This window comes from Mixophyes fleayi, chromosome 1 (assembly GCF_038048845.1).
Source record: "Mixophyes fleayi isolate aMixFle1 chromosome 1, aMixFle1.hap1, whole genome shotgun sequence".
Lineage (NCBI taxonomy): Eukaryota > Metazoa > Chordata > Amphibia > Anura > Limnodynastidae > Mixophyes > Mixophyes fleayi.
The window spans coordinates 173766893-173781582 of NC_134402.1; the positions used below are offsets into that span (position 1 = coordinate 173766893).

Consider the following 14690-nt stretch of genomic DNA (forward strand, 5'->3'; position numbering starts at 1 on the left):
TTATTGTTGCTAGTAATGGTTTTAAATTACGTTAACATGGACCCAGCAGCTGGATAAAAATGACCTGGAGGAGTGAGCGAGTGTGGACCAGACAAGTTCAACAACACCTTCCTGGCCAGGTACGTTTCTGGTTTTGAAAGTGCTCTCTGTTCTGTGTACTGCTACTTTTTCCATGCATCCTTACTGACACTTTTCTTTTTCACATATGTTCATATATCTACTGTATATATACACCCCTGTCTACAGTGTATACACAACAGTATCTACAATATATACACACCCCTAACCTAGGTATATATACACCCTTGTGTACAATATATAAGTACAGCCATGTCTACAGTATATACACAACCACCTACCTCTATGTAAAGTATATACAACCCGTGTCTATATTATTCAATTTATAGACAAATAAATAGAATACAGACAGGGGGTATATCCTTTACATAGGGGTAGTTGGGTATACAGTATATGGTAGAAAGGGGTGGTTGTGAATGTGTGCATGTATAAAAGTTGTCACATATATTTATATGTACACACACACACACACACAATCACACATGTCTACAGTATATACACACAGCCTTTGTTATAATTGTAATACTGCAGACAGGGGGTGAGTAATCCTTATATTGGTGTGTGTGTGTGTGTGTGTGTGTGTGTGTGTGTGTGTGTGTGTGTGTGTGTGTGTGTGTGTGTGTGTGTGTGTGTATACACATTATAAGATGTTTGGCTGTGTACAAAGTTGTCATTTAACTTTATACAGGGATAATAAAATGCAAAATATATTAAAATAATGTACAGTAAAATATGCAAATATAATAAGCAGTGAAAATAGCGGAATAATCAGTGTAAATATAAATCCAAAAGGACAATCTGGAGGATTAATAATCACCAATAACCAGCGGGTCAAAGGGATCAGCCAACAGCATGAAATCTTAGCAAAACGGCAGTTTGCAAAGGGTGGATTAATCTTTTTATAGAAATTGGGATGCGGACAACCGTGATTCGCCTGAGTACTCTATTTTGCTATAAGGGGGCGGATTCTGTTTTGTAATTGAATACCTAATTTCCTTCTCAAACATCTTATAAAAGTGCAATAACGGAGGAAATCAGGATGTGAGGGAATATGTTTTCATGGCTCTGTATATATGTGTATATATATATGTATAAATGTGTATATATATATGTATAAATGTGTATGTATATGTATAAATGTGTATATATATGTCTAAATGTGTATGTATATGTTATATGTATAAATGTGTATGTATATATGTATATATATATATATATATATATATATATATATATATATATATAATGTTTTATTTTTGCACTATTATTGTCCACAGACGAGCCTGGATGCACTTTCTTCCCCCCTTTTTCCTCGTGCATACGCGTCTTTAAGGAGATTCAAGAGAAGTTTGGGAACCTTGAATTTTGCACAAAGATTCTACAGCTATTTCTAAGACAGATCCGATGAATGAGTTGTTAAAGGATACCAGGAATCAACTTCAGTCCCTATAAAAGGTATATCAATCATTTACCTGTGGAGGAGACTTCTATTGTGCCCTGAATAGAGCTAGAGCTCGATAAAAATTAATATTGTGTGATCCATTACTACCATATCTCAATTGCAAGTATTTTTCGGTAACTTGGCACTTACTACTGGATATTCCTTTGTGTATTATTAGAATGTTAGAAGTTGTATAGCTGACAATATCAGTGCCTTATATGTAAACTGGTGCTATCCAATGAGCTCGTAGAGCGTGAATACTGATTATATATTTTATATATTTTTAATAAATATGCTATTTTATAGATACACCAGCGCTTGTTTGTTTTTTATCCTTGTAATTGGATACCTCATTTCCTTCTCCAACAATTGCTGAAACTTGTGATTACGCAAAAAATTGAATATCCCCCTTAAAGTTCAAAAATCATCCTGAGTTATAAAACTGCAATAACGGAGGAAATCAGGACGTGGGGGAATTCATTTTCATGGCTCTGTGTATATATAGATACATATAGAGTATACAAAACATTTTATTTTTGCACTATTATGTCTGCATATACGTTAAATAAATATTCCTTTTATGCTAGAATTGGTTGATTGTCTCTAATATTCACCACCTACTCTCATGCATGATGACACTATGGTCTTAATTTTAGATCTCAGGGGCCCCCCTTCCATAAGTGCCTCGGGTCCCCCAAAGCCTTAACCCAGCTTTGTATGTAACGTGATTTACAATGTGGCAACTGACAAAGATTTGTGCAGGAGTGAGAATGGAACTGTATGTAGCTACTGTACTAGTGTTATTTGCAATTCAAGTATCATGCTGGAGTGCAGAATGCATTTAAATAAAGAGGCTATTTTTTAAGATATCTGATTGCACTGCACCCCTGAGTTACCACTCAAGTGTCCCCACACCTTTAAAGAGACTTTGCATTAAAAAACCTGCATTCAGTGAGAAAATACTTTTTTCTAAAACAAAAAAAAATAATATTTATAAAAAAAAGGAACATTTTTTTCAGGTTGGCAGGTACAGTGTGTGATGATAAACTATTTTACTATTCCCCCCAACAAATATCTATTTTTAATAACCAGAAAAGTAAAAAGAAAATAAAATAATACCACCCAAACTATATCCTTTCCCACCCCCTCCCCATGGTCATTCTAGTTTTCTCAATTATGAAAAAAATAACCTAATCTAAATCCTGATTAAGGTTTCAAGTTTTGATAGCAGCACATAATTATATGTTTCTAGCATCACATTTCAATGCCAGCACAGCTCCTAACAATCGGTAGCGGCTAAATCCCCTTCGGTCTAGGTACCCTGGCACGTCAATATGACGTCGCAGGGTCATGTGATCGCAGCGGTCACATGGTGCAAAGTGTTAGGCGGGCTGCTGAAAGTGAATGGTAGTCGGTGCAGGAGCGCCATCATTTCTTTCCGATCTTGGCTGCATTCCTGTAAAAAAAGGTAAGTAGAAGGGGTGCTAGTGTGTGAGGGGCATGTGTGGTGGATGCAGGACTGGCACAGGGGGCATGTGAGGTGGACGCAGGACTGGCACAGGGGGCATGTGTGGTGGGTGCAGGGCTGGCACAGGGGGCATGTGAGGTGGATGCAGGGCTGGCACAGGGGGCATGTGAGGTGGACGCAGGACTGGCACACGGGGCATGTGAGGTGGACGCAGGACTGGCACAGGGGGCATGTGTGGTGGGTGCAGGGCTGGCACAGGGGGCATGTGAGGTGGACGCAGGACTGGCACACGGGGCATGTGAGGTGGACGCAGGACTGCCACAGGGGGCATGTGTGGTGGGTGCAGGGCTGGCACAGGGGGCATGTGAGGTGGATGCAGGGCTGGCACAGGGGGCATGTGAGGTGGATGCAGGGCTGGCACAGGGGGCATGTGAGGTGGATGCAGGACTGGCACACGGGGCATGTGAGGTGGATGCAGGACTGGCACATGGGGCATGTGAGGTGGATGCAGGACTGGCACATGGGGCATGTGAGGTGGACGCAGGGCTGGCACAGGGGGCATGTGAGGTGGACGCAGGACTGGCACAGGGGGCATGTGCGGTGGATGCAGGACTGGCACAGGGGGCATGTGTGGTGGATGCAGGACTGGCACAGGGGGCATGTGTAGTGGATGCAGGACTGGCACACGGGGCATGTGTGGTGGATGCAGGGCTGGCACACAGGGCATGTGAGGTGGATGCAGGGCTGGCACAGGGGGCATGTGAGGTGGATGCAGGACTGGCACAGGGGGCATGTGCGGTGGATGCAGGACTGGCACACGGGGCATGTGTAGTGGATGCAGGACTGGCACACGGCATGTGTAGTGGATGCAGGACTGGCACACGGCATGTGAGGTGGATGCAGGACTGGCACAGGGGACATGTGTGGTGGATGCAGGACTGGCACACGGGGCATGTGTAGTGGATGCAGGACTGGCACACGGGGCATGTGTAGTGGATGCAGGACTGGCACACAGGGCATGTGAGGTGGATGCAGGACTGGCACAGGGGTCATGTGTGGTGGGTGCAGGGCTGGCACAGGGGGCATGTGAGGTGGACGCAGGACTGGCACAGGGGGCATGTGTGGTGGACGCAGGGCTGGCACAGGGGGCATGTGAGGTGGATGCAGGGCTGGCACAGGGGGCATGTGTAGTGGATGCAGGACTGGCACAGGGGGCATGTGTAGTGGATGCAGGACTGGCACAGGGGGCATGTGTAGTGGATGCAGGACTGGCACACGGGGCATGTGTAGTGGATGCAGGACTGGCACACGGGGCATGTGTAGTGGATGCAGGACTGGCACACAGGGCATGTGAGGTGGATGCAGGACTGGCACACGGGGCATGTGTAGTGGATGCAGGACTGGCACACGGGGCATGTGTGGTGGATGCAGGGCTGGCACACGGGGCATGTGTGGTGGATGCAGGGCTGGCACACGGGGCATGTGTGGTGGATGCAGGGCTGGCACAGGGGGCATGTGAGGTGGATGCAGGACTGGCACAGGGGGCATGTGCGGTGGATGCAGGACTGGCACACGGCATGTGTAGTGGATGCAGGACTGGCACACGGGGCATGTGTAGTGGATGCAGGACTGGCACACAGGGCATGTGAGGTGGATGCAGGACTGGCACACGGGGCATGTGTAGTGGATGCAGGACTGGCACACGGGGCATGTGTGGTGGATGCAGGGCTGGCACACGGGGCATGTGTGGTGGATGCAGGACTGGCACACGGGGCATGTGTGGTGGATGCAGGACTGGCACACGGGGCATGTGTAGTGGATGCAGGACTGGCACACGGCATGTGTAGTGGATGCAGGACTGGCACACGGCATGTGTAGTGGATGCAGGACTGGCACAGGGGGCATGTGCGGTGGATGCAGGACTGGCACAGGGGGCATGTGCGGTGGATGCAGGACTGGCACACGGCATGTGTAGTGGATGCAGGACTGGCACACGGGGCATGTGTGGTGGATGCAGGACTGGCACACGGGGCATGTGTGGTGGATGCAGGGCTGGCACACGGGGCATGTGTGGTGGATGCAGGACTGGCACACGGGGCATGTGAGGTGGATGCAGGACTGGCACACGGGGCATGTGTAGTGGATGCAGGACTGGCACACGGCATGTGTAGTGGATGCAGGACTGGCACAGGGGGCATGTGCGGTGGATGCAGGACTGGCACACGGCATGTGTAGTGGATGCAGGACTGGCACACGGGGCATGTGTAGTGGATGCAGGACTGGCACACAGGGCATGTGAGGTGGATGCAGGACTGGCACACGGGGCATGTGTAGTGGATGCAGGACTGGCACACGGGGCATGTGTGGTGGATGCAGGGCTGGCACACGGGGCATGTGTGGTGGATGCAGGGCTGGCACAGGGGGCATGTGAGGTGGATGCAGGACTGGCACAGGGGGCATGTGCGGTGGATGCAGGACTGGCACACGGCATGTGTAGTGGATGCAGGACTGGCACACGGGGCATGTGTAGTGGATGCAGGACTGGCACACGGGGCATGTGTGGTGGATGCAGGAATGGCACAGGGGGCATGTGTAGTGGATGCAGGACTGGCACACGGGGCATGTGTGGTGGATGCAGGGCTGGCACACGGGGCATGTGTGGTGGATGCAGGACTGGCACACAGGGCATGTGAGGTGGATGCAGGGCTGGCACAGGGGGCATGTGAGGTGGATGCAGGACTGGCACACAGGGCATGTGAGGTGGATGCAGGACTGGCACACGGGGCATGTGTAGTGGATGCAGGACTGGCACACGGCATGTGTAGTGGATGCAGGACTGGCACACGGCATGTGAGGTGGATGCAGGACTGGCACAGGGGACATGTGTGGTGGATGCAGGACTGGCACACGGGGCATGTGTAGTGGATGCAGGACTGGCACACGGGGCATGTGTAGTGGATGCAGGACTGGCACACAGGGCATGTGAGGTGGATGCAGGACTGGCACAGGGGTCATGTGTGGTGGGTGCAGGGCTGGCACAGGGGGCATGTGAGGTGGACGCAGGACTGGCACAGGGGGCATGTGTGGTGGACGCAGGGCTGGCACAGGGGGCATGTGAGGTGGATGCAGGGCTGGCACAGGGGGCATGTGTAGTGGATGCAGGACTGGCACAGGGGGCATGTGTAGTGGATGCAGGACTGGCACAGGGGGCATGTGTAGTGGATGCAGGACTGGCACACGGGGCATGTGTAGTGGATGCAGGACTGGCACACGGGGCATGTGTAGTGGATGCAGGACTGGCACACAGGGCATGTGAGGTGGATGCAGGACTGGCACACGGGGCATGTGTAGTGGATGCAGGACTGGCACACGGTGCATGTGTGGTGGATGCAGGGCTGGCACACGGGGCATGTGTGGTGGATGCAGGGCTGGCACACGGGGCATGTGTGGTGGATGCAGGGCTGGCACAGGGGGCATGTGAGGTGGATGCAGGACTGGCACAGGGGGCATGTGCGGTGGATGCAGGACTGGCACACGGGGCATGTGTAGTGGATGCAGGACTGGCACACGGGGCATGTGTAGTGGATGCAGGACTGGCACACAGGGCATGTGAGGTGGATGCAGGACTGGCACACGGGGCATGTGTAGTGGATGCAGGACTGGCACACGGGGCATGTGTGGTGGATGCAGGGCTGGCACACGGGGCATGTGTGGTGGATGCAGGACTGGCACACAGGGCATGTGAGGTGGATGCAGGACTGGCACACGGGGCATGTGTAGTGGATGCAGGACTGGCACACGGCATGTGTAGTGGATGCAGGACTGGCACAGGGGGCATGTGCGGTGGATGCAGGACTGGCACACGGCATGTGTAGTGGATGCAGGACTGGCACAGGGGGCATGTGCGGTGGATGCAGGACTGGCACACGGCATGTGTAGTGGATGCAGGACTGGCACACGGGGCATGTGTGGTGGATGCAGGACTGGCACACGGGGCATGTGTGGTGGATGCAGGGCTGGCACACGGGGCATGTGTGGTGGATGCAGGACTGGCACACGGGGCATGTGAGGTGGATGCAGGACTGGCACACGGGGCATGTGTAGTGGATGCAGGACTGGCACACGGCATGTGTAGTGGATGCAGGACTGGCACAGGGGGCATGTGCGGTGGATGCAGGACTGGCACACGGCATGTGTAGTGGATGCAGGACTGGCACACGGGGCATGTGTAGTGGATGCAGGACTGGCACACAGGGCATGTGAGGTGGATGCAGGACTGGCACACGGGGCATGTGTAGTGGATGCAGGACTGGCACACGGGGCATGTGTGGTGGATGCAGGGCTGGCACACGGGGCATGTGTGGTGGATGCAGGGCTGGCACAGGGGGCATGTGAGGTGGATGCAGGACTGGCACAGGGGGCATGTGCGGTGGATGCAGGACTGGCACACGGCATGTGTAGTGGATGCAGGACTGGCACACGGGGCATGTGTAGTGGATGCAGGACTGGCACACGGGGCATGTGTGGTGGATGCAGGACTGGCACATGGGGCATGTGTGGTGGATGCAGGGCTGGCACACGGGGCATGTGTGGTGGATGCAGGTCTGGCACACGGGGCATGTTTTTCTTTTCACTACAAAAGTATTTAGTGATTTAAATCCATTTACACTTGTTATATTTATAACCACTATCTCTCTACATACCAACAGTCTGCTCATGCTGAACCTTTTTTTTTTTTATCTCTTTCTGCCAGGTTACCTCTGCCCTCAGGACTAGGACCCTTCTTCAAAGCTGCCCCTGGAACTCTTCAACAGAATGTCTGTCAAGAATCTCTAACTGCCGGATCCAGCTCAATGATCAGCTGTTTATTGACTAGTTAAATTACTGCTTTTGACTCGTTTCTCCCAGAACCACTTTACATAGTTTAAAAGGACACGTGTTTGAGGATTGTTATGGTTTTGTTTCTTTAAACATCCATTCCTCAAGCGATATTAATAAAGGAAAACACAAGAAACATGAAGACATTTTATTTCTACTCCCGAACTTCATTTTATTATCTCCCATGATAATGCCTGATGTAAAGAGTGATAGTTATGTTCTCGCTTGTTATGCCAAAAAACAGAACGTGGAATATATTAGCTAACACTTTAAATGAACATTATCAGACTTTTGAGTGTACTGTCTCATACTACATAGAGCTGAATGTTGTAATCTATATTTCACTATTTGCTAATAATAATTTAATATGTGATGTTAATAAAACATACTTAAAGCAGCATTTTAGTGTATTTGAGGTATAAGTGTTATAAACTAGGTATTTATTTCCACATTACAAATCGTACATATTTATTTTCTGTTTAAATGATTTGCTTTCACAAAATCAACGGCATTTTTATTATTGAAAGTCGGTGATTGCTGTGCCGACCAATGTCCCCTCCCCCCCCAGAAGTGGATGACACTGGAGGGGCTAACTGATCCCTCCGGCTGCATAGACCGGCACATTCATTGTCTTGAGTGTCATCCAACCGTCTGTGAAAAAGGTGCACAATAATTCAGAATGTACATTAACTTACACAGGTAGGATCACTGGCCATAACTTGGCCGGACACTGGTTTATATGTAGCACATTCTCTTTTGTGTTAAATCCACCAGACTTGGAAAAGTAGTCTTAAATCAACCCTCCACCCATCCCATGTAAAGTAGATATTTCTTACATGTGTATATGTAAGCCGTGTATAAGAAACCTTCACACTTTCCGCTTGTGTCCTAAAAACATGTCAAAATATTAGATAAATGCATAAAGTATAACAGTTCTACCAAGCAGTGTACAACAAAATATGTACATCTATAAGTTCTCTTAATTATCTTTTAAAAAAGTGACAATATAATATGCCTTTATATTTTGAGAACTAGTTGGGACACTTTCGAGTGTATTCTTCAATGCCTACATTACTTTTGCCTGTCAATAATTACTTTTTCATAGCTGTTAAAATATTAAAAATTACTCAAATTTCAAAAATATTTGGGTGTAGTGCCACGTGTAGAACACCACATCTAATGACAAGAAGGACCCGAGCATAATAAACTTTAATTGTACACCTATATTGGGAATCTAGAACTTGTACAGCGTTTTTCATATGATCCAGAATAAGAAGTGTTGTGTTTTGGGGAGGAAAAAAAAAACCATTAATTGAATTCAACTACAGTTCCCAAATAGACAATGGATGGCATGACCAGCGGACTCCCCCACTCTTGTTCTGTTACTGTGGAATAATAAGGTAAGTTTCAGGTGTTTACATCAACAGTAATGCCTACCCACTGTCAGCAGTGTCTATTTCCCTGTGTTGGTGATGCATTGCACAGTGTCATGTATTAAACCTGAGTACCCCATCCCCTGTCTCAATGTTGTTATTTAAGATATGGTGGAAGTGATCATGAAAGTGCTTGTCGCATGTACTACACCACTATATTTCAATAACGGATAGCAAGCTTCAGCCCACTATCTCTGTCAATCACATTATCATCAACATTTATTTATAGATCGCAATAAAATTTTGGAGCGCTTTACAATTGTGAACAAACATTAATAAAACAATACTGGGTAATACAGACAGACACAGGTAAGAGAACCCTGCTCAAAGCTTACAATCTTGAATGTGTTAAATATTGATACCCTATATTTTATGTATGCTTTAAGGATAAACACTAATACATGTTCACAATGAAAATGTCAATATGGACCTCACACCACAAATAAATTCAGATTCAACTGCTGAATAATAAGGATGATTATGACATCCTTACAATTGAATGTTGAGCTCTTAAAAACTTTATATTTTTTGTTAATTATCTTTTGGTTTCTATGTTTTCTTTAGATGTGTTATTATAGTAATTGAGAGCTAATTTATGGCTCTTGACCTGTACCTTACCTGACCCCTCTTCACCGCACAGGAATAAATTGTTAGACGACTGAAGAATGATAAGGATTATTAGGACATCCTTAAAATTGAATGTTGACCTCTTAGAGACTTTACATTTGTTGTTATTTTTCCTTCTTTTTATATGTTTCATTTATATTTGTTTAGATAACAAATGAGTCCTAATTTACAGCTGGTGACCTGTCTCTCACCCCACCTTCTCCTATAAAACTTGTGTCCTGCAATGTCCTGTAGTGTCTTCAAATCCAAAAATAATTTTGGGGTTAGTAGAAGCTCTAAGCTGAAAGACCAGATCAGTCTTTTTTTCTGTCATAAGGTAAGTTCTTTCATTTGTTAGATGATAATTCCATGCAAAGTTATATCACATATTGCTTTATATTTTCCAAATCCAATTTTTTTTTTTTTTTTTTTAAATCATCTGTGATTAGCAGCTGATTCTTATTTTATATAGGTTTAGTCTAGTGTAAAAATGCATTCGGCTACTAGTGCAGAAATACCAGAACTGGTAACACCTGCCATCCAACACATGCAAGACATTGAATCATCAAATCAATGTGAAAAAAAGGTAAAATAATTTGCACAAGTGATATAAAATCTAGCATTGTATTTCATATTTTTGGGACATGATGAGCATAATTTGTTTTGTTTTGTAGGATAAGCATTGTAAAGGTGGAGATAGGGAAAGCTGTCAAAGTGAAATCTTTCATTCATTGGACATGTTGCAGAGAGCAATATGTGAATTTGAGGAAAATACACAATCTAACTTCATTATACATCAGAAGAGTAAAGAATTTGGCAAAGAGGGTACATTTTATTTTAATATACCTAAAATTTACAATCTGTAATTTTTATTTGAAATTGTATATAGTAATAATTATGGTTTCCTTTTTTATCTTCAGTATATACATTTATATAGAAAAACGCCTAATACATTGTTGTTCATGTTTAAAATGTACAATACAATACTGTAATTTTTATCACTTCCATTAAGATTTCAAACCAAATGCAAGATCTAGAATTCAATGGAAAAGTAATGATATCCAGTATGGCAAACTAATTAAGTTTTCTGGAATTCCATACGTGGTGGTTGGGAGAAAAACTCTACAGTGTCATTTGGGTAGAGACTTCAGCATTGTGAAGAAAAAAAATTATGGAGATCAAAGACAAATCACCCAGGTATCTCTTATTTTTTGAATTATAAAATGTTTTCCACGCATTGCCTGTCTTTTAATAGTGCTGGCTAATATCATTTATTTGAAGCGCTGCAATCAATGCCTTTGTGCCCTCAAACGAGCAGTATTTTAACAGCATTCAATTAGCTGAGAATGAACTAGGGAACAACTACACTTAACACTACGATAGGCAGTACAATAAATGTGAAGAATGAATGTGTAGAACATTGCTGAAAGATTGTACTGTGGAGCCATCAAACAACTCTCTGTCTTACATTTTTAATGGGGAGAGGTATCCTCATTAGCATGGTCACAGCTAATGAAGTCAAAGAGGCGTTATAACAATAAAATACAACATACATATATTGTTTAATATAGTGCTCTTTTCAATTATTCTTTTAATAGGGAGAAGATCATACCTTCACCAAAAGGAGGCGTATTATACAGCATACCAAAAAAATGGGCTGTCCAGCTGAAATCAATGTATTGCACATTATCAGATACCCAGATTTTATGGTAAAATCGGTGTTAAGCACATTACATTGAATTACATTGTTACAACTTAATTGTCAGACCAATAAAATGTAAAACATTGGTAAAGAAATTTTGCAAACATATTTTTAGAAGGGCAAAGGTAAACTAATTTGTGGATTTTTATGTATATATATATATATATATATATATATATATATATATACACACACACACAAACACACACTCTACATATATAGTATGTAAACATAAAAACAGTGATTGAGATAGGCCAGTGCGGGTATGCACATACAGCAAATAATTATCTTTTTTTTAATAGATCCAAAGTGATACACAAAAAAGAAGACGTAATGCATCAAAGAAAGTAAAAGAAGCCTTTCAAAGTGACACAATACAAGGCAATCATGCCTACGTAATTAGATTTCCACATTTATCTGAACATAAATTCCATGCAACTAGTGGAGAGGTAAGATTGTAATAAACTTATCATGTTATTTTGTTTTAGTAAGAATGAAATGTTTTTATTGATATGGTTTTAATGTTTAACATTATTTCCGTCAGTAATATTTATTGTGTTTTATAAATTTTAAAATTAAATTATCATCTCTAACAGTTAGCAAACCTACAGGAAAAGGTCGACAGAAGAGTTCAAGAAAAAGTAATCAGTTTGCACAGAAATGGGGTTAGAAAAATAAATGAGATGATGCGTCACATTAACGCGTTTGTAACACAAGAACTTTTCCCGGGTGATGATCCCCCTGTAGCTTTACGGAGACGCTTTTACCCCACAAGAAAAGACCTAGCCAATCTCATGTTTAAAGCGAAACAGGAAGGTCGAAACTCAAGTTTGGATCAGGAAAATGTTTTGAACCAGTTAAAAGAATGGAAAGAACAAATCCCACAATTAAATATTTTTTGTCGTCCTAATACAACCTCTGAGGAAATGACAAATAAACAAAGTTTTATATTATGTTACCAAGCTGAATAGCAACAAAAATTATTGCAAATGTATGGAAACCAGATCACACTGTTAGATGCTACATACAGAACAACAAGGTATGCGCTTCCACTGTTTTTCCTTTGTGTTCGGACAAATGTATGCTATGCAATAGTTGGAGCATTCGTAATACAACAAGAAACATCAGCATGCATACAGGAGGCCTTGGAAATTTTCAAAAAGTGGAACTTAAACTGGAATCCAAAATGTTTTTTGGTCGACTTTTGCCTAGAGGAGATAAATGCAATATCTCAGTTATTTAAAGGTTAGTCAAATTACTGTATAATTATTTTTGCTATGCATCTTTTTTTTTTTTTTTATAAATATCTATATTTTTAAACAGCATCAATTACATTTCATAAAAATAATCTCGCAAAAATGCATAGTTATCCCAAAAAATCAAGGTAAGTGTGAGACAAAATAAACAAGTAACCATATCCAATTTTTTTTTTTCTCAGCTAACACAATCCAAACATTTATTAGTTTTGGATGGAATTACCCTTTTAAGTAGGCTAAAAGTACCAGCAAACCTTTTACTAACTTAGTAAACTTCACAACTAAAGTTAGCTTTAAAACATGAAAGCTCTAATTAAGTTTTCATTCAGCAAATCTTAGCAAATAATAATACAAATAAAATGTCAATATCAACTAACTTTAATGATTTTTGAGTATTAATTCAAAGGGTATATCTGATAAATTCACTGCAATAAACAGTATTTTTACATTTTAGATACACAAATATTACTTTGCGATTTTCATCGTGAGAAAGCTTGGATGGAATGGGTGACCAAAAAACAACATGGAGTACACAGTTGTCGCAGTGTTATATTGAATATGCTGCGTAGTGTAGCACTTGCTACAAACATAGAGGAACACAACGTTGCTCTCAATATACTGACTAATTGCCAGATTTGGAAAAACTGCGATGCACTGCGGCAGTGGTTCTCAAACAAGTGGATGCCTGAAATAAAGGTAAAAGTTTTATTGTTATTTTTAAGGACAATACATGACGAGGGGGGTTTAACAATCATTTAAAAATTAAAGGTGGAGGTATTGCCCGTAGCAAAACAAAAACTTCAATCTTTTACTTTCTAGAAAGTAGTAGCTACATGATAGCTAAAATTTTACCAATTGCTATATACAACACCTCAACTTTTCTGTTAGAACTGGCCTTTACATGTTCTGTGTATTTTAATAAACAAGTGACAGGATAGAAGACACATATTAATTGAACTCCTGACAGTTGACGTTAATATGAACGTTGGAACACTCTGCATACATTGTTAACATTCCTCATAAGTTGATAATGGACCATTTCAATAACAGTTCTATCCTTCACTTGTTTGGTTTCATCTTTTTAATAAAGGTTATATTGTTTGGGGGGAAAAATAAAATATTTTTTCAATTTAAAATGAATATGATTTGTTTATGATGTTTCTCTCTCCCTCACTACAGAAATGGGCACATGTTTTCAGGTCTGGATTACTACATATTGCAATTAACACAAACAATGGACTTGAGCGCCAAAACGAGACTCTTAAATATACATACCTGGATGGCTACAAGAATTGCACTCTCAGTGACATGATTACAGTGCTTCACAGTAGTTTTTTTCCTAATACTTACAAGAAATAAGATTTGTGTTTTCAGTACATTTTGGGTCTGCTATTTATAGTAATGGCTTGTGCCACAAAAATGTAATACATCTTTTTTTAAAGTATATTTGGAAAATGTATTTCAAGGAAGAAATACATTAAGAAAATTACATCTTGCTTTGTAAAATGTCATGGGTAATTTCTATTATGTTATGTGCAGGCCTGTCATCCTAAATGTGGGGCAAAGTGCTATTTAAACAGGCACTCCTCCTTGTAATTAAATGCACTAGCAGAGGAGGTGTATCCACAATGTGGTGGGCACGTCCACGTCACTTACCCAAAAATGACCTTACTTTGTATGAAATTCAAACACACGCCACTTACACTTCATAAATGCTGAAAAAGAGCCTGACATGACCTCAGTTGTAAATTTTTGCAAAACATAATTAATAGTTGTAATAAGATAGATTTTCATTTGTTTTTACATAGGTATGTACAGTTAAATTTGA

The 14690-nt window shown here is 42.9% G+C and overlaps 1 protein-coding gene and 1 long non-coding RNA gene across 2 annotated transcripts; both read left to right on the forward strand.

Moving 5' to 3' along the window:
* Positions 1-10394: 10394 nt before the first annotated feature.
* Positions 10395-12577, forward strand: LOC142141262 (calcium-responsive transcription factor-like). The gene is made up of 6 exons (XM_075199613.1): positions 10395-10490; positions 10579-10729; positions 10917-11101; positions 11503-11613; positions 11909-12055; positions 12203-12577. The coding sequence occupies exons 1-6, from the start codon at positions 10395-10397 to the stop codon at positions 12575-12577; spliced, it is 1065 nt and encodes a 354-aa protein (XP_075055714.1).
* A 35-nt stretch (positions 12578-12612) lies between these two features.
* LOC142106707 (uncharacterized) lies at positions 12613-14178 on the forward strand. The gene is made up of 3 exons (XR_012679758.1): positions 12613-12851; positions 13317-13558; positions 14042-14178. It is a non-coding gene; the product is annotated as an uncharacterized LOC142106707 (long non-coding RNA).
* Positions 14179-14690: the final 512 nt, after the last annotated feature.